We start from the raw sequence: 27178 nt of genomic DNA, 5'->3' as shown, positions 1-27178 counted from the left end.
GAAGGGATGGGATGCGGAAGTCTGGTAGTGGGAATTGTACCCCTCCGATCCTATGGTCTTGTTGGTATATTTTATTAAAAAAAATTTTTTTTTAAAAAAAGCAGTAAAACAACCAAAAAAGAAGATGAAGAGAAGGAGGAGAAGAAGAAGAATGGTAGGGAGGGTGAGGTCAGAGAAGAAGAAGAAAAGAAGGAGGAGGTGAAGAAGAGGAAGAGGAAGAGGAAGAAGTGGTAGTGGTGGTAGTGGGGTAGAGAGGACGGGGACAGACCGCGGCTAGCGGTCAGGCTAAGTCCTTCATAGAACCCCAAAGCGGGAGTCAGGCGGTAGCGCAGCGGGTTACGCACAGCTGGAGCAAAGAACGAGGACCGGTGTAAGGATCTCAGTTCAAGCCCCTGGCTCCCCACTTGCAGAGGAGTCGCTACACAAGCGGTGAAGCAGGTCTGCAGGTGTCTCTCCTCTCCTCTTGTCTCCTCCTCCTCTCTCTATTTCTCTCTGTCCTATCCTACAACATCAGTAACAACAACAATAAAAAACAAGGGCAACAAAAGGAAATAAGTACATATATTTAAAAAATATATATATATTTAAAAAAATATTGTTTAGAACCCCAACACTAGGGCCGGGTGATGGCGCACCTGGCTGAGCGCACATGTTACAATGCATAAGGACTTGGGTTCGAGCCCTGTTCTCCACCTGCAGGGGGAAAGCTTTGGAGCAGCCCTGCAGATATCTGTCTCTCTCCCTTTCTATCACCTCCCCCCATTCCCTCTCGATTTCTGACGGTCTCCATCCAATAAATAAATAAAGATAACTTAAAAAGTTAGAAAAGAAAATGTTTTTTAAAAAAGAACTTCAACCCCGAGAGGGGAGAAGAGAAAGGAGAGCGCTCAGGAAAAACAGACAGACAGAGAGAGAGACAGACTGACAGACAGCTGGAAAAAAGACAGAGCAAAGCCGGGGAAGGCTCCCCTCTGGGTGTGAGGCTGGGACCCACAAGGAGTTGAAGCCGCCCAATGTCTGTCTGCACGTCGGCTGGGTGAGCTCGGAGGAGCAGCCGCAGCCCGGTGACCCAAACCGGCCTTGGGAGGCAGCCAATCGGATCCTCCACCTCTGCCCTGGCCCCGCCCCTCGCCCCGCCCACCATCTGGCTCGCGGCTGGAGAGGCGCGCGCAGCGGCCCATCTCCCGGAAGTGCGCCCGGAGCCGGCGCCTGGGCCCGAGGTGAGCGCGCGCGGGCTGGGCCGGCCGCAGCTGCAGCCGCCGGGGTCGGGCTTGGGCGCCTCTGGTGTCTGCACCCGGCTCGGTCGGGGCCTCGGGAGCGGCGGGGTCGACAGATGCGCGTGCCCGCACCCGGAGGCGCGCGTGCACGGGCGCCTGGGGCAGGGGAGGGGGAGGGGGAGGGGCGGCGGGGCGGGGAGTGGACTCCGCCGGCGTCCTTGCACCTTCGGCGGGGATGTCTCCCCACTGGCTCCTTATTCTTGTGTTTTGTTTTTTGTTTTTTTTTTTTCCCCCAGGGCTGCTGATGAGCCTGGGCAAGAGGCACCCTGGATGGGCTGGTGTCTGGATGGTCTGTCTGTCTGCCTGTCTGTCTCTCCAGGGTGCCATAAGTGTTGGGAGAACCCGGGGTTAGAGAATATAGTAGGATAAGGATCATGGCCCTGCATCTGCAGGGTGCAGAATGTTATTTTATTTTATTTTATTTTATTTTATTTTATTTTATTTTATTTTATTTTATTTTATTTTTTTGCCTTCAGGGTTATTGCTGGGGCTTGATGCCTACACTACGAATCCAATGCTCCAGGGGCCCACTCCCCCCCTTTGTTGCCCTTGTTGTTTTATCGTTGTTGTGGTTATGATTATTGTTGTCATTGACATCATTGTTGTTTGGGTAGGACAGAGAGAAATGGAGAGAGGAGGGGGAGAGAAAGATAGACACCTGCAGACCTGCTTCACCACCTGTGAAGCGGCCCCCCTGCAGGCGGGGGTCTCAAACCAGGATCCTTAACACGGGTCCTTGCGCTTTGCTGTGTGCGCTTAAAGCGCCGCGCTAACAGCCCAACCCCTTATTTTATTTTATTTTACTTTATTTTATTTTATTTTATTTTATTTTACTTTATTTTATTTTATTTATCTTATTCACAGTCCTCAAACCACCCCTACAGGTTTCCAGAGGTTGTCTGCTCTCCTCCCCAAAGCACAGACAAAAGAGTTTCCTGGGTGTGACTTTTGCGACTGGGAATCTCACAGACATTTCCTGATGGCGTATGGACTTTAATTAAGACTTGCAGCATAATTGTAAACATTCGACATAACACCAACTAGAGCTGATTGATAATTCAGTGTTTAAAGAGAGAGAGAGAGAGAGACAGAGAGAATGCCACCCCAGAGAGACTCTTTTGAAGATGGGAAGACAGATCTTATTCCAAGGGACAGCTACTACTCTAGAGAGAGAGTGTGTCACAGTGGAGAATTGTAGTCCAGGAGAGGGGTGTGTGTGTGTGTGTGTGTGTGTGTGTGTGTGTGTGTGTATGTCAGTCACTGGGTAAAAGATTACTTAGGAGAAAATATTTCTGGCTAAATGGCCTTGACAGTTGTGTCAAGGCCAGAGTAATAAAGGATTTTGGTGAGATAACTCGAGTGGTCAGATATCATGGTTGAGGTGATAGAGAACTTGCTTTTGAAGACTTAGCAGAGCGAGATTAATAGATACCACAGCACCACCCCAGCACCTGTGTTCTCTGGGATGGAACCTGTGACCTCAGGCGTGCAAGTCCTGTACTCTACCGCTGACTGTCCCCTTTATCTAATGAGGAAGAATTAGACCAGAGATCAGAGATGGGAGGGAGATTTTCCTCTAAGCTGAAATTCATGCTAGAACTAGACCTAAGAAGATCAAGAAAAGGAGCTCAGGGACTAGACCTAGTCAGGAGACTTCAGGAACTTGACTGCTGTTTGCTTCGTCTTAGTTTGGTGAAGGAGAAAGGCTATCACTTGTAAATGATCAATAAATTTACTTATCTATTGATGTGGTTGGGTATCATATGGCTTTTTTTTTTTCATTTGACCTTTTGTTTTTTAGCCTTAGTTGTTCATTTCCTATTACATTTTAGGCCATTAAATATTTTTAGTAATCTTTTATTACTTTTAAAGCTATACTTATTTTTTTTAAGCTATACCTTTTTGTATAATACTTTGATTTACAACTGGCATTGTGCATCCTTAAATTATCAGTTTAACTTATCAGAGTCTGCTTCACTAATTTTTTAAAAATGTATTATTTGTTTATTTTATTTGATGGGACAGAGAAATTGAGAGGGGGAGGGGAGATAGAGAGGGAGAGAGACAGAGAGACACCTGCAGCCCTGCTTCACCACTCATGAAGCTTCCCTCATGCAGATGGGAATGAGGGCCTTGAACCCTGGTCCCCTTGTGCATGGTAATGGGTACTCTTAACTGGGTGCATCACTGCCCAACTGCCTACTCCAACCCCCTGTTTTTAATACCATCTCATACTTAACAATTCACGTTTTCTTTTAAATTTATCTATTATTCCATGGAGACACAGAGAGAAATTGAGATGGGAGGAGTAGATAGTGAGAGAGACAGAAAGACACCCGCAACCCTGTTTCACCACTCATGAAGCTTTCCCTCTGCAAGTGGGGACCAGGGGCTTGAACTAGGTCATTGCACACTGTAATGTGTGCGCTTAACCAGGTGTGCCACCACCTGGCCCCTCACAGTTCAAATTTTTCATTTCTTATTTCTCTTGTAACCCATTTGTACTCCCCATGTATTACCTGACTCCTAACACTTCTCACATTCTGCTTTGTTTTACACAGCTAGTTTTCAACTGAAATGTTTCCTTGCATCTTTTGGGCAAGAGTACATTTTTTCCCCCTCTCTAATCTCTTATTATGGTAACACCTTGGTATTTCAAAATTCGAATTTACTTCTGTGCAATTGATGTTTACAATAAATAAAAATCTTTAAAAAATACAATTTGGGCGTCGGGTGGTAGCACAGCGGGTTAAGCGCACGTGGCGCAAAGTGCAAGAACCAGCATATGGATCCCAGTTGGAGCCCCCTGCTCCCCACCTGCAGGGGGGTCGCCTCACAGGTGGTAAAGGAGGTCTGCAGGTGTCTTTCTCTCCCCCTCTCTGTCTTCCCCTTCCTCTCTCAGTTTCTCTGTCCTATCTAACAATGACAACATCAATAACAATAATGGGAGACGCAGTAGCACAGCGGGTTAAGCGCAGGTGGCGCAAAGCGCAAGGACCGGTGTAAGGATCCCGGTTCGAGCCCCCAGCTCCCCACCTGCAGGGGAGTCGCTTCACAGGCAGTGAAGCAGGTCTGCAGGTGTCTGTCTTTCTCTCCCCCTCTCTGTCTTCTCTTTCTCCTCTCTCCATTTCTCTCTGTCCTATCCAACAATGACGACACCAATAACAACAACAATAATAACCACAGCAATAAAACAAGGGCAACAAAACGGGAATAAAAAAATACAAAAATACAATCTGCTGTCTTTCAAAATACAGTAGCATAACCAGAGTTTTTCGGCTGGTTGGAGATGCTCTCTGAGTTCGTTGAGGATAGGACATGTGAACTTGGTCTTACTGATCATGTACCTCTCTCTCTGTCTAGTACTGGATCTCACCCCCTCACTAGTGGTCCTATGAGAAGCTCTGCGAAGACCTTGTTGTCTCCGGAGACTACGCTGTCTCAGACGCACCTCACCTAAACGGTTTTGCAGAGCCAGACGATGCCCTTGGAGGCCCGGCAGGCCCCTGTCCTGCGGCCCATACTGACAAAGGCTGAGGACGACGCTCTGTCCTGCGGCCCTGATGCTGCTGCCCCTCCAGCAGGCGAGCTCTCCAGCTCGGAGACTGCGCGCCGGCTTTTCCGCCAGTTTCGTTACCAGGTGATGTCTGGACCCCACGAAACCCTGAAACAACTTCGGAAACTCTGTTTCCAGTGGCTGCAGCCCGAGGTTCACACCAAGGAGCAGATCCTAGAGATCCTTATGCTGGAGCAATTCCTGACCATCCTGCCTGGGGAGATTCAGATGTGGGTTCGCAGACAGTGTCCAGGCAGTGGAGAGGAGGCCGTGACCCTTGTGGAGAGCTTAAAGGGAGACCCCCAGAGACTGTGGCAGTGGGTGAGTAGGGGGTGTTCCGGTCTGTGAGTAAGTTTGGGGGCAACTCTGGAGTATTAGCAGGTATATCGTCTTGTCTTCCTTTCTGATGCCAGTGTGATTTATTTATTTTATTTTTATTATTTTTTATTTGTTATTGGATAGGGACAGAGAGAAATTGAGAGAGGAGGGGGAGATAGAGAGGAAGAGAGACAGACACCTGCAGACCTGCTTCACCGCCTGTGAAGCGACTCCCCTGCAGGTGGGGAGCCGGGGGCTCAAACCAGGATCCTAATGCCGGTCCTTGCGCTTTGCATGGTGTGCTTAACCCTCCGTGCTACCGCCCGACTCCCTTTTGTTTTTGTTTTTTTACCTCCTATTTTTTTTGAATTTTTTTCTTTTTTCTTTATTTCCTTTTGTTGCCCTTGTTTTTTATTGTTGTAGTTATTATTATTATGTTGTTGTTGTTGGATAGGACAGAGAGAAATGAAGAGAGTAGGGGAAGACAGAGAGGGGGAGAGAAAAACAGACACCTGCAGACCTACTTCACCGCCTGTAAAGCGACTTTCCTGCAGGTGGGGAGCCAGGGGCTTGAACCAGGAACCTTATACCAGTCCTTGCGCTTAGTGCCACCTGAGCTTAACCCACTGCGCTACCTAACCCGACTCCCTTTACCTCCTATTTTTATTTTATTTTATTTTTATAACCGATTTGGAAATTCTCTGATACAAGGCAGGCATCCGAGAATGCAGCTCAGTTCTGACACTCTCTGGAGTTGGCTCAGGTCTCACACTAACAATGAGTCTCACAGGACTGTCTCTATTTCAGACATCGTTAGCAAGACACAGAGGCGACCTGTGTCCCTATACTAGTGATTGATGGGCCGAGGATTTGTTTGTAGGTCCTCACAGCCCTATCCTCAGGTTTAACAGTTGGCCAGAAAGACGTGTTAGAATGCAGGAGAAAGGGGGTTGATTGGTAGCATACCTGGTTGAGTGCACATGTTACAACGCACGTGCATCTGGGTTCAAGCCCCTGGTCCCCACCTGCAGGGGGAAAAGCTTCACAAGTGGTGAAGCAGGGCTGCGGGTGTCTCTCTGTCTCTCTTCTTCTCTGTCTCCCTCTTTCTCTCAATTTCTGGCTGTCTCCATTCAATAAATAAATAGGGAGTTGGGTGGTAGCACAGCGGGTTAAGCGCACGTGGCGCCAAGTGCAAGGACTGGTGGAAGGATCCCGGTTCAAGCCCCGGCTCCCCACCTGCAGGGGAGTTGCTTCACAGGCGGTGAAGCCAATCCGCAGGTGTCTGTCTTTCTCTCCCTATCTCTGTCTTCCCCTTCTCTCTCCATTTCTCTTTGTCCTATCCAACAACAATGACATCAATAAGAACAATAATAACTGTAACAACAATAAAAAATAAAAAAAAACAAGGGCAACAAAAGGGAAACTAAATCAAAAATAAATAAATAAAGATAATAATAAAAATAAAGCCAGAATACAGGAGAACGGACCTCTACAGGTTTGACATATTTGAGATAAAGGAAATGAACAGCCAGATGGAGGAGATGGGGGTGGCATAGAGCCTCCATGCTGTCTCTGTGCACACCACTCTCTCAGAACTCTCACTGCTTCAGAAGCTTCTGCAGCCCCAGAGTATAGGGTCTTTTTCTTTGTTTCTTTTCTTTATTTCTTGCCTTTTTTTTTTTTTTTGCCTCCAGGGTTAGACTGGGGCTCAGTGCCTGCACTAAAAATCCACTGCTCCTAGAGGCCATTTTCCCCATTTTGTTGCCCTTGTTGTTGCGCTTGTTGTGGTTGTTATTGTTATTGTCATTGTTGGACAGGACAGAGAGAAATGGAGAGAGGAGGGGAAGACAGAAAGGGGGAGAGAAAGATAGATAACTGCAGACCTGCTTCACTGCCTGTGAAGTGACTCCCCTTCAGGTAGGGAGCCAGGGGCTCGAACCGGGATTGTTACGCTGGCCCTTGTGCTTTGCGCCATGTGCCTTTTTTTAAAAAAATTTTTTTTATTTTCCCTTTTTTGTTGCCCTTGTTGTTTAACATTGTTGTGGTTATTGATGTCGCTGTTGTTGGATAGGACAGAGGGAAATGGAGAGAAGAGGGGAAGACAGAGAGGGGGAGAGAAAGACAGACACTTGGAGACCTGCTTTACCACCAGTGAAGCGACTTTCTCTGCAGTTGGGGAGCCGGGGATCTTTATGCCGGTCCTTGCACTTTGCGCCACATGCGCTTAACACGCTGCGCCACTGCCTGACTCCCGCCATGTGCGTTTAACCCGCAGTGCTACCACCCACCTCCCTTTTTTTTTTTCTTAATGAAGAGTCCACAACTTAGGCATTGACCAGTGGTGACTAGAAATCCTCAATTCCTTTCTGTTAGAGGCTGAGGGTGGTGGTTCTGGCCCTGTAACCACGTGGGTTCTTCTGGTGAACAGCCTCCATTCTGGTGCTGTCCCCATGTCTTCCAAGTGTGAGCTCTTTACCAGAGTGTGTTGTTAAAATTCGGAAGGCTCTGGCCGGGCGGGTCTAGCTTCGCGGTGGTGAACAGAGACGCGGAGACAACGGCTGGGCAGGGAAGCTGTATTTCTTTATTCAGGAACAACAATTCATAAACTAAGACAAACTAATCACCAAACAGAACTCTGCTGTCTCTTTGCGGCGGCACAAGCACTCTCTCTTTTTCTCTCGAACTCAGGAACCCTCTCCCTTACTCTGGAACTCAGGAACTCTGGAACTCTCTTACTGGGGAACCCTCTGAAACTCTGGCACTCTGGAACTCTCGTACTCGGGAACCCCCTCTGAAACTCTGGCACTCTCCAACTCAGGAACCCTCTCCTGGGGTTCCTTGGGGCGGGGCCAAGCACCGCGAAATTAGCAGGACTGATCCAATTCTCTTGGTGGGGGAGGGCTAGAACAAACCAATGTAAAGCATACGACAAGAGTGATTGAAGGGAACGCGATATACATAACAAGCAACACTCCTGTCAGGAAATTCCAGGGGTTTTAGAAGCTTTGTGCCAAATGCCAAGAACCCTGGATATATACATACTTCCCTTTATAATATATCAAGGTTTTTCTCTCACCTCATTTAATCGTAAGGCTTTCTGTGACTTTAAACATATTCTAGTCATCAGGGACTGAAACTAATCTCTCCCATCCCATCTTTAGATTAAACTGTATAAGAAGTTGTCTAGCTTTGGATCTTTCACTCATCACTGTGTGTACTTTAGATCAGCATCCAAGTTCTAGGACAGGAAATCCTACCAGAGAAAGTGGAATCTGCAAGATGCCAAGTAGAAGTGGAACAACGCCATCTTGAAGTGAGGCCTGAGGAGCTGGGACTTCAGAACTCACCCTCTGGACTGGAGGAGCCCCTCACTCACATTGTGAAAGAGGAGTCTGACACAGAGCAGGAACTCGGTGAGGGGCAGTTATCGACAGTAGCATGTGGGGCCTTCTTGGAGGAATTCTGGAATTGTGCTTAGTAGGCCTACGAGTGAGTTGAAAAATGGTACGCTGTACAGACTGGGCTGTCCCTGAGAATTCAGAAACAGAGTAGGCCTGCATGAGGCACTTTAATTTTGGAGATCGATCATAATAATAATGCATGTGCAACTTCAGTGGAAGCCAAATGAAGCGATTAAACTACTTTAGGAGTGGGTTAATTCATTTCAGCTTCGTTTTTGGGGAGAGGTGTAGAGGAAGTACGGATGGGTTTGATGGGAAGGTCAAAGGGCATTCAAGTTTGTTGGGAGATAAATAAATACAAGTCTTTGGAATCATGGAGATTGCAACAAATATTTTTTAAAAAAATTTTTTGGGAAGTTGTCTAGAGTCTTGAAATTTCCTATTTCTTAACTCAGTGATGGCTGCTTCCTTGCTTCCTTCCCAACCTGAGGAAAGGCTCATCAGAGACCGAGACTTGGGAGTTTCACTTCTGCAAACAGCACCACAGGTAAGCTGGGTCTGACTACTCCTCTAATCCTTGGCTAGGCTTTGATGTTGTGTCAGTAATGAAAAGGATTAGAAAGCCTCTCTGAAGTGGAATAAAGAGGAAGTGCGGGGCTGGGTAGTGGTGCACCTGGTTGAGCGCGCACATGTTACAGGGTTCAAGGACCCGGGTGTGAGACCCCGGTCCCCACTTGCAGGGGGAAAGCTTTGCGAGTGGTAAAGCAGGGCTGTAGGTGTCTCTCTGTCTCTCTCCCTCTCTATCACCCCCTTTTCTCTCAGTTTCGGTCTGTATCCAATAAATAAATAAAGATAATCACAAACAAAAATTTAAAAGAAAGAAGTGCAAGAAGGGTGATGATGATGATGATGATGACACATCTTAAGGTTTAGTGAAACCCACATTAATGTTTTATCTTAAGACAGAATGTCTCCCGTGCTCATCGTGAATAACGGAGTCTTGGATCTGAGAAAGTTGTTGTGAACAGGCAATCTTGTCTCTCCTCTTTTATCTGTATCTTTGGGATACATTAAAAAAAAAAAGAAAAAAAGAAAGAGTATATCATTTTCTGGTGTAGACCTTAACATAGGAATCAGTTTGAGATTTTAAACGGCGATGGATTTTTGTTTTTTGATTTTTACTTTTTTTATTGTTGGTGCCTGTGAAATGAATCTTCCATGCCCAGAAGCATTTTTTTTCCCTCTTACCTCCCTTTCTTATTTTGATAGAACAGAGAAAAATTGAGAGGAGGTTGATAAAGAAGGAGAGAGAGAGAGATACATCATAAAGCTAGGGCTCAGGGCCATGACCCTGGGTCCTTGCACATGTTCGCTCAACCAGGTGTGCCAACATCTGTCCCCCATCAACGCTATATTTAATTGGCAAGCAATAGACTGAACTTATACAATATATACCTACATAGTGTATAGTCTGTCAAGTTTTTTGACCTATGTATATACACACAAAATGACAAGCTGTTTTTCTTATCTAGCATACCATACATGAGGCTTTTGATATTTTCTCACTGGTTTTACAACTCGGAGTCAATTTCCTTCAAGTTGCTTGTGTACAAGGCTCATTGCAATTTTTATAACTTTAATCCTAGAAAAATTGGAGTTGTTACTGTAGTGAGGGAAGATTAAAAAAAAAGTTAAAGAAATAACTATCCTTTAACTGGCTGATGGTCTTTTATCTCTGTTTCATTGGGGATCATTTCTATTTTCATGTCTCTTTTTTTGTAAAATTTATTTATTTATTCCCTTTTGTTGCCTTTTTATTGTTGTAGTTATAATTGTTGTTGTTATTGATGTTGTTGTTGTTGTTGGATAAGACATAGAGAAATGGAGAAAGGAGGGAAAGACAGAGAGGGGGAGAGACAGATAGACACTGGCAGACCTCCTTCACCGCCTGTGAAGCAACTGCCCTGCTGGTGGGGAGCTGGGGGCTCGAACTCAGATCCTTATGCCGGTCCTTGCACTTCACGCCACTTGCACTTAACCCACTGTGCTACCACCCAACTCCCTTTCATATCTTTTTTTTTTTTAATTGTTGTAATTATTATTGATGTCATTGTTGTTGGGTAGGACAGAGAGAAATGGAGAGAAGAGGGGAAGACAGAGAGGAGGAGAGAAAGACAGACACCTGCAGACCTGCTTCACCGCCTGTGGAGCGATTCCCCTGCAGGTGGGAGCCGGGGGCTCGAACCGGGATCCTTATGAGGGTCCTTGCGCTTTGCGCCACGTGCGCTTAACCCGCTGTGCCACCGCCCGACTCCCACCCTTTCATATCTTCTTATTCATATCTTTTCTTCTTCTGTGTACAGTCTTCAGTTAATTCTACACAAATGTATTTTCATCATCTATATTATTCATCTCTAGATGTTTTAATAGGAGCTTTATCGTAGCATTTATTTCTGCATTTAATATCCTGTCTCCCCTCCATCTTCCTCTTGCCCATGCTGAGTATAGTAATAATGTCTCTAGTGATGTCTGTGTCTCCTGACCTACCACCTGTGTCAACTCTGATGTACTTTCAGTGACTTGATCTCTCCATGGTGAGATGCATTCTCCCATTTCTTTGTAAGCCTAGTAATCTTTGTGTGTCAAACATTGTGAAATTCACTGTATTATGTGACATATGTCACACATATCTATTACATACATGCACACACATAATACAATAATAATTTCCAAGTTCATGAGACTACAGGGAGATAGTTTCACACCACACCCGCTGCGGTTCTGGCACCCCAACCCCACCCCAAAGATTTTTTTTTAACATTTTTTTTTACGAGTTTTTTTAAAAATTATTTTTATTTATTTGTTGGGTAGAAACAGGTAGAAATCGAGAGGGAAGGAGGTGATAGGGAGGGAGAGAGACAGAGAGACACCTGCAGCCCTGCTTTACCACTTGTGAAGCTTTCCCCCACAAGTGGGAACCAGGGGATCGAACCTGGGTCCTTGCGCACTGTAACATGTGCGCTCAACCAGGTGCGCCACCACCTGGCCCCCACCCCAAAGATAATAACTATAGTTTTAACAAAGTCTTAGAGGCAGCTCAGCTTTTTTCTTTTTCTTTTGCACATTCATGTGTTTCAATTCCTTATATGCACATGTGAGCAAAACCATCTGGTCGCTGCTTTCCAGAGAAATCCAGGTCATTGGGTAACAGATACAGACTATAACAATAAAATCCTTGAACACAAAATACTGGATCATAAGACTTCTTGCCTTACCTCTCCTCCCCCAAATCCTTTTTTTTAATGCAGAGCCGCGTCTTGAGACTCCTGGGGTTTCAGGTTCAATATCAGGCACCACCATAAACAATCAATCAATAAGAAAGAAAGAAAGAGAAAAAGACAGAAAGAAAAAAAAGAAACAAAAGTGGACAGAAGTAAGGAAAAACAGAATCAGGAATTGAACTCAAGGCCTCTTGCATACCGAATACCACTGAGCTGCTATCTCAAGGCCTCTTTTTTTTTTTTCTTTTATAATTTAGAGGGGAGGGAAAAAGGGGAAGAGAAAGAATGGGGAGGTACAGTAGAAACACCACAGCATTGTTCCACTGTCCGTGGAAGGCTCCCCTGGTGCCTTCTGTGGTGGTCTCTTGTAGTTGGTACCCGGACTCAAAAGAACTCATACCCAAGCCTTCACCCTTCACACACTTCATGAGACAAATGCTTTTTAAAGCAGTGCCTCCTTCTCCCCCCCCAAAAAAAGTCCCCACTCCCACTGCAATAGTTTATCCCTGCAAAAAAAATCTCATTTAAATGTAAATAAAAAAGAGTTGAATCGTAACATTCAGGCAAGATACTAAGTTATAAGAAGAACAGCAACAGTCTGCAATATGTGAAGACAATAAGCTAGAAAATAGTTGCTACATAGTGGATGAAAGATAATATCCAATATTGTAAAAATAATTTTAGGTCACTTAAGAAGAAACATGGTCAATAAAAATATGCATGCTAAAAGAAGGGGCAGTTAGGTATCTGGAGGTAGTTGCCAGTCAAAAGGAAGGGGTAAATAAGAACAAGTGCTTGTAGAACTTGGAAAGAAATACCTAACAAGGGAGATGGGCGGTAGCGCAGCAGGATAAGCACACTTGGTGCAAAGAGAAAGGACCAGTGTAAGCATCCCGGTTCGAGCCCCAGGCTCCCCACCTGCAGGGGAGTCGCTTCACAGGCGGTGAAGCAGGTCTGCAGGTGTCTATCTTTCTCTCCCCTCTCTGTCTTCCCCTCCGCTCTCCATTTCTTTCTGTCCTGTACAACAACGATGACATCAACAACAATAATAATAACAACAACAATAAAAACAAGGGCAACAAAAAGGAAAATAAATAAATATTAAAAAAAAACAACTAAAAAAAAAGTGGTGAAGCAGGTCTCCAGATGTCTGTATTTCTCCCTCCCTCTCTGTCTTCCCCTCTTCTCTCCATTTCTCTCTTTCCTATCCAGTGACGACAACACCAATAATAACTACAACAATAAAACAACAACGACAACAAAAAAGGAATAGACAAAAAAATTATATATGAAAAAAGAAATACATAACAAGGCCAAAGTAATTTCAGAAATAAACACCAAATTAAAGAAACTCAAGGGGGGCCAGGGGGTGGCGCACCTGGTTCAGTGCACGTGTTACAGTGCGCAAGGACCCAAGTTCGAGCCCCAGGTCCCTGTCTGTAGGGGGATTGCTTTGCCAGTGGTGAAGCAGTGCTGCAGGTGTTTTTCTGTTTCATCTCTCTCTCTCTCTCTTTTGCCTCCAGGGTTATCACTGGGGATTGGTGCCTGCACTATGAATCCACTCCTAGAGGCTAGTTGTTTAATTTTTTCGGATAAGATAGAGAGAAATTAAGGGGGTGGGGAGAGACAGAGGGAAAAAGAAAGGTAGACACCTGCAGACCTGCTTCACCGCTTGTGAAGCGACCCCCCCCACACACACACAGGTGGGGGAGCCAGGGGCTCAAACTGGCATCCTTGCACTGGTCATTGTGCTTTGTACTATGTGCTCTTAGCCTGGTAAGCCACTGTCCCCCACCCCATCTCTGATGCTCTCTATTCCATAAATAAAGATAATAAAAAATTAAAATAGAAGAAACTCAAGGTATTATCTATGATAAGAAGTATCAGAAAAACAAAGAAAAAATATGTAAGGAAAGATTAAAAAGTACTAGAGAGATAATTATATCATTTAAAAAGACAGAAGGTGGTGTGGTCCAGGAGGTGGCGCAGTGATAAAGCTTTGGACTCTCAAGCATGAGGTCTTGAGTTCGATCCCCGGCAGCACATGTGCCAGAGTGATGTCTGGTTCTTTCTCTCTCCTCCTATCTTCCTCATTAATAAATAAAAAAAAAATCTTAAAAAAAGAAGGTAATATTGTACTATATACCAAGGCTATATTGTGTTACATAGAGAAGACTATATTATGCTATATAAGAAAGTATTATATATAATTTATATATATATGTAAATGCATATGAGAGTCTTAAACTGTTTTATCTTTTTTTTTTTTTTTTTTGCTTGAATAGCATCTATCCACTTTTTCCTCCCCTTTCATACTTTAAAGTTGTCTCGTATTCCGAAGGCTTGTGTCTTTGGGTCTGTTTTACTGTATATTACCTTGATTTAAAAATATTTTATTTGATTTTGCTATGTATTACCTTGCTTTTTTTCTAACTATATATATATATCTTTTTATTTTTATTTATTTATTTATTTATTTATTTATTTATTTATTTATTTATTGCCTCCAGGGTTATCACTGGGGCTCAGTGCCTGTACTACAAATCCACTGCTCCTGGAGGCTATTTTTCCCATTTTGTTGCCCTTGTTGTGGTTGTTATAGCTGTTGTTGCTGTTGTCAAGGACAGAGAGAAATGGAGAGAGGAGGGGAAGACAGAGAGGAGGAGAGAAAGATAGAAATTAAAGATAGACTTCAGTAAATGAAGTCAGTATGAATAGCTCTCTGTAATTTGTGACAGTTATCTACAAATTCCACAAGATGGTGCTGTTTCCAAAAGAAACGGAGACTGACTCAGCTCTGTTGGGGGGATTAAACCTGGGACTTTGGAGCCTCAGGCATGAGGGAGTCTCATTGCATAACCATTATGCTGTCTACCCCTGCCCCACAGTGGTTCATTTTTTTCTTTTGAATTTCTCTCTCTCTCTCCCCCCCCCTTTTTTTTGCCTCCAGGATTATTTCTGGAGCTGCGCCACGAATCCACTGCTCCTGAGGGCTATTTTTTTCCCTTTTGTTGCCCTTGTTGTTGTTATTATTGTTGTCATTGCTGTAGTTGTTGTTGGATAGGACAGAGAAATCAAGAGAGGACAGGAAGACAGAGAGGGGCAGAGAAAGATAGACAACTGCAGACCTGCTTCAGCGCCTGTGAAGTGACCCCCCTGCAGGTGGGCAGCCGGGGGCTCGAACTGGGATCCTTATGCTGGTCCTTGCACTTTGCCATGTGCACTTAACACGCTGTGCTACTGCCCAGCCCCCTTGAATTTCCATATATTTATTAAAGAATGGAAATAACAAGATCTTGCTAACCAAAGGCTTCTACTATAAGCACTGAAAGAGGTAAGAAAAAAGGGACTGTAAAAAAAAAACCAAAAAGACCTTTGCCTGTGTTTCCTACTCTTGAATGCATGCAGCTTAAAAAAAAGAAAATCCAGGGAGTTGGGCAGTAGCACAGCAGGTTAAGCGCATATGGCGCAAAGCACAAGGGCCAGTGTAAGGATCCCAGTTCAAGCCCCGAGCTCCCCACCTGCAGGAGGTCATTTCTCAAGTGGTGAAGCAGGTCTGCAGGTGTCTATCTTTCTCTCCTCTCTGTCTTCCCCTCCTCTCTCCATTTCTCTCTGTCCTATCCAACAACAGCAACAGCTATGACAATAATAACAACTACAACAGCACAAAAACAAGGGCAACAAAGTGGGAAAAATAGCCTCCAGGAACAGTTGGATTTGCCGTGCAGGTACCAAGCCCCAGCAGTAACCCTGGAGGCAAAAAAAAAAAAAAAAAAAAAAAAAAAAAAAATCCACACTTAAAACATAGATATTCAGTAGCCAGGAGAAATACTGATATAGGGATTATACTTTTCCCATTATATTCTCCTTTTGAAAAGTCTCTCCTGGGGAAGGTCCACTTGTAGCCTTCTGAGACTTCTCCAGACTGCTCCCCATTGGGCTTGGACCAATTGACATTCCCACCAGCAGAGCAGGATGGTTCCTTTGCCCCCCATCGCCTGTCTCCAGCCTTTGTTGCTGCTACCTTTTCTGATGTGTGACACTCTCACAGGACATTTCTGGCAGTTACAATCCTTGGGCACATCCATATCTTTCTCCTCACGTCCTGTCTAGGCAGAGTTCAGAAGCCTTCCCTGGAGATTCAGACGTGGTACTTTATTTTTTCCTAGGAGCAGTGGAGGCACCTGGATCCCACACAAAACGAACACTACTGGGATCTCATGCTGGAGACGTACGGGAAAATGATCTCAGGAGGTGAGGGCATGCGTATCCCTGGTTTAAGATGATGGACGTGAGTCTCAGCTGCTCGCTGCACATGTGCAAGTCTGCTGTGCTACCCCTGCCCCAGGCCTCTGGCACTGGGTTTTCACTGTTATACGGTAGATATGGCAAGTACTGAGCTATACTGGAACTCAGCTGTGAGTTCTGGACCCATGCTCTTCTCTCCTGAACCACGCTGTCTGAGACAACCTTTCGTAGTCCACGACCCTTACTCCAGCTTCAGGTGGTCTGGTCACCTGTCCAGACTTCTTTTTGAGACACTCAACACAGACCCTTGCCATCTCGTGAGTTTCTAGTGAGTGCTAGACATTCCCCACATCTTTCTTTCTCTTTCCCTTTTTTTTTTTTTATTATTTTATTTTTCCTTTTGTTGCCCTTGTTTTTTATTGTTGTTGTAGTTATTGTTGTTGTTACTGATGTTGTTAGATAGAACAGAGAGAAATGGAGAGAGGAGGGGAAGACAGAAGAGGGGAGAGAAAGACAGACACCTGCAGACCTGCTTCACCGCCTGTGAAGCAACCCCCCTGCAGGTGGGGAGCCGGGGGCTCGAACCGGGATCCTTAAGCCGGTCCTTGTGCTTCGTGCCACATGCGCTTAACCCGCTGTGCTACTGCCTGACTCCCTCCCTTTTTTTTGTTTCCCCCATCAGGCTTAGCTATCGCAGGGGCTCATTGCCTGCACACTGACTTCACCACTTCCTGTGACCTTTTTAAATTCTTTTTTTAATTGGGAGAATTCATGGTTTACAGTAGATATAGTTGTTGGTATATCTGTATCATTTCTCAGTTTTCTTCTTTTTAAAAATATTTATTTATTTTCTCTTTCGTTGCCCTTGTTTTATTGTTATAGTTATGATTGTTGTTATTAATGTCGTTGTTAGGACAGAGAGAAACGGAGAGAGGAGGGGAAGACAGAGAGAGGGGGAGAGAAAGACAGACACCTGCAGACCTGCTTCACCGCCTGTGAAGCGACTCCCCTGCAGGTGGGGAGCCGGGGGCTCGAACCAGGATCCTTAATGCCGGTCCTTGCGCTTTAGGCCACGTGTGCTTAACCCGCTGCGCTACTACCCAACTCCCGCTGAGTACTATTCTATTGTGTATATATACCACAACTTGCTCAGCCACTCATCTGTTGTTGGACAAGCAGGCTGCTTCCAGGTTTTGGCTATTACAAATTGTGTTGCTATGAACATATGTATACACAGATCTTTTTGGATGGGTGTGTTGGGTTCCTTAGGATCTATCCCCAGGAAAGGAATTGCAGGGTCATGGGGAAGGACCACTTCTACTGAGAATTCTCCAGACTGCTGTCCACAGGGGTTGGACCAGTTGACATTCCCACCAGCAGTGCAGGAGGGTTCCTTTGTCCCCACAAGCTCTCCAGCATTTGTTACTGCTGCTACCTTTTCTGATGTGTGACATTCTCACAGGAGTGAAGTGATATCTCATGGTTGTCTTTATTTGCATTTCTCTGATAATCAATGACTTGGAGGTTTTTTTTTTTCCATATGTCTGTTGGCCTTTTGGATCGTCTCTTTGGTGAATATTCTGTTCATCTCCTTCCCCTCATTTTTGGATGGGGTCATGTTGTTGTTGTTGCTGCTGAGTTTGGTGAGCTTTTTGTATATTTTGGTGATTAGCTTTTTGTCTGATGTAGGGTATGTAAATATCTTCCATTCCTTAAGGAGTCTCTTTGTTTAGGTGATGGTTTCTTTTAATGTGTAGAAGCTTTTCAATTTGATGTAGTCCCACTGGTTTATTTGTTTTTGTCTGCCTTGTAGCTGGACTTGTGTCGTTGAAGATGCCTATAAAACTTAGATGGAAAAGAGTTCTGCCAATATTTTCCTCTTTTCCCACTTTCTTTGATAGAAGTTGACAGACAGAGAGAGATTGAGAGAAGTGAGGATGCCCACAGCACTGCTCTACCACTTGGGAACTTCCCCCCTTATACATGGCTACTGGGGCCTTGAACCCAGGTCCTTGCACATGGTAGCGTGTGCACTTGACCACATGGACCAAAGTCTGTCCTGCACTACACACTTCTTTCTTTTTTTTTTTTAATATTTTTTTAATATTTATTTTATTTATTTATTCCCTTTTATTGCCCTTGTTGTTTTATTGTTGTAGTTATTATTGTTGTCATTGTTGTTGGATAGGACAGAGAGAAATGGAGAGGGGAGGGGGAAGACAGAAAGAGGGAGAGAAAGACACCTGCAGACCTGTTTCACCGCTTGTGAAGCTGCACCCCTGCAGGTGGGGAGCCAGGGCTTGAACCAGGATCCTTATGCAGGTCCTTGTGCTTAGCGCCACCTGCGCTTAACCCACTGCGCTACAGCCCGACTCCCTACACACTTCTTTCTAAGATGAGTTTCTATGTGATCTTCAGAACTGTTATATTTTATTTCTTCTTTACTTTTTTTAAAATAAATATTCAGAAAAAATTTAAAAAATTAAAAAAATATTTATGTATTTATTCCCTTTTGTTGTCCTTGTTGTTTTATTGTTGTAGTTATTACTGATGTCGTCGTTGGATAGGACTGAGAGAAATGGAGAGAGGAGGGGAAGACAGAGAGGGGAGAGAAAGCTAGACACCTGCAGACCTGCTTCACCGCCTGTGAAGCGACTTCCCTGCAAGTGGGGAGCCGGCCCTCGAACCAGGACCTTAAGCCGGTCCTTGCTCTTGGCGCCACGTGCGCTTAACCCTGCGTTACCGCCCGACTCCCTCTTCTTTACTTTTTTAAAAAATATTTTTATTTTACTTATTTATTCTGGATAGAGACAGAGAGAATTTGAGAAGGGAGGGGAATAGAGAGGGAAAGAGACAGAGAGGCACCCGCAGACCTGCTTCACCACCTGTGAAGCGACTCCCCTGCAGGTGGGGATCTGGGGGATCTGGGGGCTCAAACCGGGATCCTTATGCTGGTCCTTGCGCTTTGCGCCACCTGCGCTTAACCCGCTGCGCTACTGCCTGACTCCCAGAACTGTTCTATTTTCTTTCATGCTTAGGATGCTTATTCGAAAGATAGTTTGGTCCTTGGTCCTTGGTCCTCCTCATTAATCCAGGCCCACATGTTATATTTCTCTGTAGTAGGGATTTCCAGTTCTAAGCCTGACCTAAGTCACTCGACAGAGTTTGAAGAGCTGGCAGGAGAGCACCTTCACACCAGTGAGAAGACTCTGAAATCCACCTGCTTAGGTGAGTAATCTTCGGCCCAGAGCCACTTCTGGCTTCTTGTCCTTAAATTGGAGGTGGTGGGAGAAATATTAGGACTTAAGTTTTGTAGGTCCTTGTGACAGAGGGCAGGTAGAAAGAGAGGCTGAAAAAGTAGCAAATACATAGAACAGGCTGGAAGGAATCCTTGGAGGAGAGGAACCTTATAGAAGTCAACACAGAAACCCAGGTGTGCAGAGATCAGACCCTGGACTAGCGTGGCAGCAGCAATAGTAAGGTAAGGAAGGACTAGTCTAGTTTAATACTATTAATAATCAACCACTCTGGCAGACTTGAATTCAGACTTTGAGGCAAAAATCCCAGGAGGAAGCATGTCTGCTATCAATATTGTGCTTGTTCCTATGGAAGAAATACTCCGAGTTAAAACAGATCAGCAGGGAAATAAAGCCACAGCAAGTCATGTATTCATCCTTCTAATCAAAATCCCCCAAAAGATGAAAACAGTATTTGGAGTGGCTAGGAATGTGCCTCACGGCCGAAGAACAAGACCTGCTTCTGGGGCTGGAGGGTGTTAGACCCCAGAGAGCACACGTACCACACGTGTGAAAGGACCTGGGTTCAAGCACATGTATGCACATTGTAACGTGTGTGCTCAAACAGGTACACTGCCAGCCGGCTCCCGTAAATGATTATCTTTGTTAGCATAGAGTTAACAATGCATGTTGATTAGAAAAAAAAAAAAGGAGTTTACCAATAAAAATGGACAGTGATTTTGGAATATGATAATTCCTAATGTGAAAAAAAGATCATCCTTTAACAGCTAAGGAAATAATGAAAAAAATTAACTGTGAGAAACCATTTTCACCTGCCACTCAGCAGCTATTAAAGACCCATTCAATACCTAAGTATTGAGCACTCTCCTGCTCTCTGTCTACCGTCTCATGCCATAGGATGGCATGGTTATTCTAGAAATAAATGCGTTAGTAATATGTTAGGTGCCTTAATGATAACATCCATACCTAACGACATAGTAATTTCACTTTGAGAATCCTCCATTAAGGCATTAGTACAGCAGCTTGTGAAAAAAAAAAATAGTTTCACCCCAGGGGCCAGGCAGTAGCACAGTGGGTCAAGCGCATATGGCACCAAGCACAGGGACCAGCTTAAGGATCCTGGTTCAAGCCCCTGGCTCCCCACTTGCAGGGAGGTCATTTCACAAGTGGTGAAACAGGTCTGCAGGTGTCTATCTTTTTCTTCCCTCTCTGTCTTCCCCTCCTCTCTCCATTTCTCACTGTCCTATCCAACAACAATGACAGCAGTAACAACAACAATCATAACAACAATAGTGATAAACAGTAAGAATAACCTCCAGGAGCAGTTGATTCATAGTGCAAGCACCAAGCCCCAGCTATAACCCTGGAAGCAAAAAAAAAAATAAAATAGAAAAAAATAGTTTCACCCACACCATGACTTATAAATTATGAAGACACAGTCGACAGTAGTTTCCACAATTGAATAATTCTTACATTGTATTTATGCGGAATCGGGCGATAGTGCAGCAGGTTAAGCACACATGGCACGGCAAGGACTGGCGGAAGGATTCCGGTTCCAGTCCCAGTTCCCCACCTGCAGGGAAGTCGATTCACAGGCAGTGAAGCAGGTCTGCAGGTGTCTGTCTTTCTCCCCCCGTCTTCCCCTCTTCCCCTCCTCTCTCCATTTCTCTCTTTCATATCCAACAATGATGACATCAATAACAACAATAATAACTACAACAATGGGGAAAAAAAAACAAGGGCAACAAAAGGGAAAATAAATAAAATTAAAAAAAATTACGACTGTATTAGTGTACCTCCATGATGGACCATTGTGTGTGTGTGTATGTGTGTGTGTGTGTGTGTGTGTGTGTATGTATTTATTTTTTTAAATGAATGTCTCTTAAAAAAAAAAATCTTTTGGGAGCCGGGCGGTAGCACAGCGGGTTAAGTGCATGTGGCACAAAGTGCAAGGACCAGTGTAAGGATCCTGGTTCGAGCCCCCGGCTCCCCACCTGCAGGGGAGTTGCTTCACAAGCAGTTCTTCTCCTAGCGTTTGCCCTTCTTCCGTAGCCAGTCAACAGCGTCAGGTTGAGCCTGATGTAAAGTTTCGAGACCTCCTTTGAATCTGGAGAGGTGGCAGTCGTTGACTATGTGGGTCATCGTCTGTCTGGAGCCGCAGGGGCAGTTCGAGTCGTCTCTGGCTCCCCAGCGATGGAACATAGCGGTGCACCGGCCATGGCCTGTTCGATAGCGATTGAGGAGGGCCCAATCATAACGTGCTAGGTCAAAGCCGGGTTGGCGCTCGCAGGGGTCTGTGATGAGGTGTTTGTTCTTGACCTCAGCTGACTGCCAGCTCTGTTTCCAAGAGACTGGAACACAAGCAGTGAAGCAGGTTTGCAGGTTTGCAGGTGTCTATCTTTCTCTCCCCCTCTCTGTCTTCCCTTCCTCTCTCCATTTCTCTCTGTCCAATCCAACTACAATGACACCAATAACAACAATAATAACTACAATAATAAAACAACAAGGGCAATAAAAGGGAAAATAAATAATTAAATATTGACAAAAGTCTTTTTTATTATCTTTATTTATTTATTGAATAGAGACAGCCAGAAATCAAGAGGATGGGGGAGAGAGAGACAGAGAGACACCTGGAGCCCTGCTTCACCACTTGCAAAGCTTTCCCCCTGCAGGTGGGGACCGGGGGCTCAAACCCAGGTCCTTGCATGTTGTAACATGTGCGCTCAACCAGGTGCGCCACCACATGACCCCTAAATTGATATTTAAGGCAGTTTCTTAAGTGGCAAGAAAAAGTGCCTCCACCATTTGAAGGGAATACATGCCCAGACTTTGTGATCCAGCAATTTTAGGTTTAGTTCTCTAGCTGATTCTTGGGTCTCTAGTAGATAATTTGAAAACTATTAATATGGTAAAGAGAAAGGTAAGTAGCTTCTTGATGTAGAAAGCAATCAGGTCGTTTATAAAAGTTGATAATTCTGTCACCAAAATGAAACACTTAACTGCGTGCATCATTAAGCAGTAGTAACAAAAGCTTAAGTCTTGATGAGGAAAAGCTTTTTTTTAAAAAAAAAATATATATATATTTCTTTTTGCCTCCAGGGTTATCTCTGGGGCTTGGTACCTGCACTATAAATCCACTGCTCCCGGAGGCTATTTTTCCCATTTCTGTTGCTCTTATTGTTGTTATTTCTGTTTTTGTTGTTGGATAGGACAGAGAGAAATCAAGAGGAGAGGAGAGAAAGATAGACACCTGTAGACCTGCTTCACCGCCTGTGAAGCGACTCCCCTGCAGGTGGGGAGCCGGGGGTTCGAACCGGGATCCTTACACTGGTCCTTGTGCTTTGCACCATGTGCGCTTAACCTGCTGCCCTACCTCCTGGCCTCCAGAAAGCAAAATTTTATATGTGAGTTGATGAAGCATAGGTGGACCCTGGTCACAGGCAGAGACCAAGGATTTCACTTCTATGCTACAACCTAACTGTACTTGGAAGCCATAGTGAAGAGAAACAGACATTTCATTAATTTTAATATACATTTTGTTTCATTAGTTTATGTCTATGTTAAGTTGGTAAATATCATACTTTATAATTTAATGCTACAAAGCAAGATATAGGACTAGATCTGTAGTATGATGCCATTTTTTTTCTTTCAAAAAGGAGGCGTGTATGTGAGTTAAATAAAAGACTGTAGGAGAATGTATGCCATCGTGGTTACTTCTGGATAGTATAATTGAGATAGATTTCTTTTGTACATTTCTCCAAGTGTTTTTGTCATCGCATATATTTTATTCATAATCAGAGGAAACTGTTTTTAGAATTTTATATAATAATACACTAGTGTTCCTTGGCATTACAAAGTATACACTGGATTGGGGACTATAACTCAGTGTTGGACTTTATGCTTCACATATCTAAGGACCCAGGTTTGATCTGGCATCAAAACCAAAAGAGTGTATGCTACTCTGTTTGGGGATTTGGGTCTACAAACCTTCTAAGGGCGGTCTCTGGATTCCTCTCTACTGTTAGCCATTTGCTGTGCTAGAGCAGTGACTTATTTGTAAGCCTGATCTGTAATAAACCGCAGAGCAGGTATACAGGCTGGATAATACTTTTTTTCCTTAGTTACTCATGCCTTCTTAGAAAAAAAGAAATGGGGCTGGGCAAGTAGCACACCAGGTTAAGCACACATAGTATGAAGTACAAGCACACCGGCAAGGATCCAGGTTCAAGCCCCCAGCTCCCCACCTACAGGGGGGTTGCTTCACAAGTGGTGAAGCAGGTCTGCAGATGTCTTTTTTATAAATATATATTTATAATTTTTTATATTTATTTATTTGTTTTCCCTTTTTGTTGCCCTTGTTTTTTCGTTGTTGCTATAGTTATTATTGTTGTTGTTATTGATGTCGTTGTTATTAGGACAGAGAAATGGAGAGAGGAGGGGAAGACACAGAGGGGAAGAGAAAGACAGACACCTGCAGACCTGCTTCACGGCTTGTGAAGCGACTCCCCTGCAGGTGGAGAGCCAGGGGGGGCTCGAACCGGGATCCTTAAGCCGATCCTTGAGCTTTGCGCCACGTGTGCTTAACCTGCTGTGATACCGCCCAACTTCCAATGTCTATCTTTCTTTCCCCCTCTCTGTCTTCTCCTCCTCTCTTGATTTCTCTGTGTCCTATCCAACAACAACAAAGTGGAAAAAATGGCCATAGGAGCAGTAGATGCATAGTGCAGGCACCGAGCCCCACCAATAACCCTGGAGGCCAAAAAAAAAAAAAAAAAAAAGAAAGGAAGAAAGAAAGAAAAAAGGAAACAGTTTAAGCATGACTCTTTCTTTGCCACATGAATTAGAGGGGAATTATCATTTATCAAACCAGGTCACATTTTTTTTCCCTTTCCTTTTTTCCTTTAGGTGACAGACAGGAGAATGACAAAGAAAACCTAGACTTGGAAAATCACAGAAGCCAGGAACCTCCCGACGCTTCCTGTCATTCCTCAGGAGCGACACCTTCTCAGGCTACTCTGAGTGACCACTTCAGGGAGGAGGAGTCTAGACACTTGGGAGAAGATAGTACCCCGGAGACTCAGGAAAGCCTGCAGGGTGAAGAGTCCCAGGAACAACTCTCTTCTCAAGAAAGGAATTCTGGGAAGCAGCCAGGCCAGTACTTGCCTGACCCTCACCTAGGTGAACTGTCCATGCTGTGGCTGGGGGAGAAGAAAGAGGTCTCTCCTTTAAAAGGTCAACGAAGAGCCCCCATGGCCCAGAAACTCCCCACTTGCAGGGAGTGTGGGAAAACCTTCTATAGGAATTCTCAGCTGGTTTTTCACCAGAGAACTCACACCGGAGAGACATATTTTCAATGTCCCATCTGCAAGAAAGCTTTTCTGCGGAGTTCCGACTTCGTGAAACATCAGAGAATTCACACTGGAGAGAAGCCATGCAAATGCGACTACTGTGGCAAAGGCTTTAGTGACTTCTCAGGATTGCGTCACCATGAGAAGATCCACACTGGCGAGAAGCCTTATAAATGCCTCATCTGTGAGAAAAGTTTTATTCAGAGATCAAACTTTAATAGACATCAGAGGGTTCACACAGGAGAGAAACCTTATAAATGTTCCCGCTGTGGGAAAAGTTTCAGTTGGAGCTCAAGCCTTGATAAACATCAAAGGTCCCACTTAGGAAAGAAGTCCTTTCAGTAACCACTTGAAAAAGACTTTGCTTCATCTGGAGAAATAACATTTCTTAAAAGATTTCCTGTTCCTTCTCTCTCTTTCTCTCTCTCTGTCATGCCTCTAGGGTTATCGCTGGGGCTAGGTACCTGCACTATGAATCCACTGCTCCTGGTGGCCATATTTTTTCCCATTGTTGCTGTTATTGTCATTGTTGTTGCTGCTGCTGTTGTTAGATAGGACAGAGAGAAATGGAGAGAGGAGGGGAAGACAGAGAGGGGGAGAGAAAGATAGACACCTGCAGACCTGCTTCACTGCTTGTGAAGTGACTCCCCCTGCAGGTGGGGAGCTGGAGGCTCAAACTGGGATCCTTGGTCCTTGAGCTTTTGCGTCATGTGCTTAACCTGGTGCCCTAACACCTGCCACCCCCTCCCCCATCCCCGTTCCCCATGGATTAGAGGCAAGAACATGAACGTGGTTTCAGACATGGAGGATATACTGGTCTCAGGATTGGATTTATTTCATGCTGGTTTAATTTCCTGCTCATACATTAGGACAAAGAATGATTTTCAGTGTTCAGTTTATCTGTATTTCTAACCCTGTAGAAAAAGTGTCATATGGAAACCGCAGCTGAGAAATGAGAGCAGCAGAATTGCAGTGGCTAAAAGGCAAATTCCTGCTCAGAGACAAAACCTGGGATCAGCCCTACAGAACTCGGATTCTAGGTCAGATCTGCTGTTATTAAAGGAGTATAGAAGACAGAGGATCTCGTGCATATTCTGCCATCCACATGAAAGAACATGCCATCCAACTTCAAGAACCCCTTGTTTTAAATAAACTTAGTTAAACCAGTCCCTATTTTATTTGTGTCTGCAGTGTCCACTATGTTGACTGTAAAGTGCATATAAAATTTTTTAAAAATTATCTTTATTTATTGGATAGAGATAGCCAGAAATTGAGAGGGTGGGGATTAGAGAAGGAGATAGAGAGAGAGAGAGAGACACTTGCTTTCCCTCTACAGGTGGGGACAAGGGGCTCAAACCTGGGCCCTTGTGCATTGTAACATATGCACTCAACCAGGTGCACCACCACCCGGCCCCTAACGTTTATTTTCTCATAGACGACTATAAATGGGTAGTTGAGAACCTACACAAAACTGGCAGTATCATTAATCAGCTGGAAGTACTGATCTGTGTCTTGGTGTGAGCGATAGACTAGTACTGGGTACTTACACTCATTGCTAAGGTGGTCTCTGGCTTCCTTTTTCCAAGTCCACTGCCCATCTGCTTGCAAGCATCAGACTGCCCTTCTCTCATTTAAGGCTTTCCTTTTTTTTTTTTTTGCCCAAGTGTTCCATGCTTTCAAATTTTTTATTATATCAGTTTGTAGGTGTTAGGAGGAAAATCAATAGTATTGATCTTAATTTACAGTACTGTCTAGAGGGTTATGATCACATATATCTTAGCTGCCTTTATCCATGTCTTCAAAAGTTGCATGCTCCAGAATGTCCAGTTCTTGTGTAGGATGATTTCCATTTTGGTCTTCCCCTGGCCTGCTCTGATTGTACTGTTCTCAGTCAAGTTCAAGATGAGCCCCTTGCCAACAAACAGATTAACCTGGAAGCATAAAACTGCAAATTGTTGACAAACAATGAAGTATGTTACTGGTTACTGAAGGAAGAGTGACAAGACTTTAAAAACTGGAGTTTCTAAGGCCCAGGAAGAATTTGTTACCCTCTTCACAATATAACAATGAGGAGTAAGACCCTCTAGTTAGTGGATCCAGAAAGCAATGGAAATTTATTGTATGAAATTGAAGTATGGAAATTTATTTCAAAGAGGAAGAACTAGAAAAGCTTTAGTAAGGGATTCTCCTTAAGTCCCTCCAGCATGGCAGAGACACAAGGTGACAACCTGCCTCATTCATAGTTTTGTCTCCAGTGAACAGATGCTAGATTCTTTATTGAATGGATCATGCTCTTCCTTACCTGCTAGATAACTGCTAGGGAAGTTATCAGTGAAATATAAACTGCATCCATTTATTTTTGCAATTAACAGTTTTATTGGAACAAAGCTAAGTCACACTCGCGTATGCTTGCTGATGGCTGTTTTGGACCACAACGTAGAGCTAAATAATTACAGCATGTACCGCAGAGTCTAAAATATTTACTGTCTGAT

At 44.4% G+C, this 27178-nt stretch overlaps 1 protein-coding gene across 2 annotated transcripts; it reads left to right on the top strand.

Annotated features, from left to right (window-relative positions):
• Positions 1-1159: 1159 nt before the first annotated feature.
• On the top strand, positions 1160-27178 carry ZNF18 (zinc finger protein 18). 2 transcript variants are annotated; one of them, XM_060204453.1, is made up of 7 exons: positions 1160-1220; positions 4641-5154; positions 8375-8564; positions 9008-9099; positions 16003-16087; positions 19205-19309; positions 24244-27178. In XM_060204453.1, exons 2-7 carry the CDS (start codon positions 4759-4761, stop codon positions 25029-25031), a joined length of 1656 nt encoding a protein of 551 aa, XP_060060436.1. In that variant the 5' UTR covers positions 1160-1220; positions 4641-4758; the 3' UTR covers positions 25032-27178. The 2 variants fall into 2 exon arrangements, with proteins under 2 accessions (XP_060060436.1, XP_060060437.1); XM_060204454.1 differs by lacking the exons at positions 8375-8564; positions 9008-9099.

This window comes from Erinaceus europaeus, chromosome 12, assembly GCF_950295315.1.
Source record: "Erinaceus europaeus chromosome 12, mEriEur2.1, whole genome shotgun sequence".
Classification (NCBI taxonomy): domain Eukaryota; kingdom Metazoa; phylum Chordata; class Mammalia; order Eulipotyphla; family Erinaceidae; genus Erinaceus; species Erinaceus europaeus.
The sequence above is the reverse complement of the archived record's forward strand: the minus strand, read 5'-3'. Positions and strand labels throughout refer to the sequence as shown.

What these genes read in the sequence shown, in the direction of transcription:
- ZNF18 (XM_060204453.1), top strand. Translation starts at nt 4,759, where the DNA reads ATGCCCTTGGAGGCCCGGCAGGCCCCTGTCCTGCGGCCCATACTGACA. An exon ending in TGACACAGAGCAGGAACTCG is followed by an intron (nt 8,565 to 9,007) that starts GTGAGGGGCAGT and finishes TTCTTAACTCAG; the next exon opens with TGATGGCTGCTTCCTTGCTT. An exon ending in CGGGAAAATGATCTCAGGAG is followed by an intron (nt 16,088 to 19,204) that starts GTGAGGGCATGC and finishes TCTCTGTAGTAG; the next exon opens with GGATTTCCAGTTCTAAGCCT.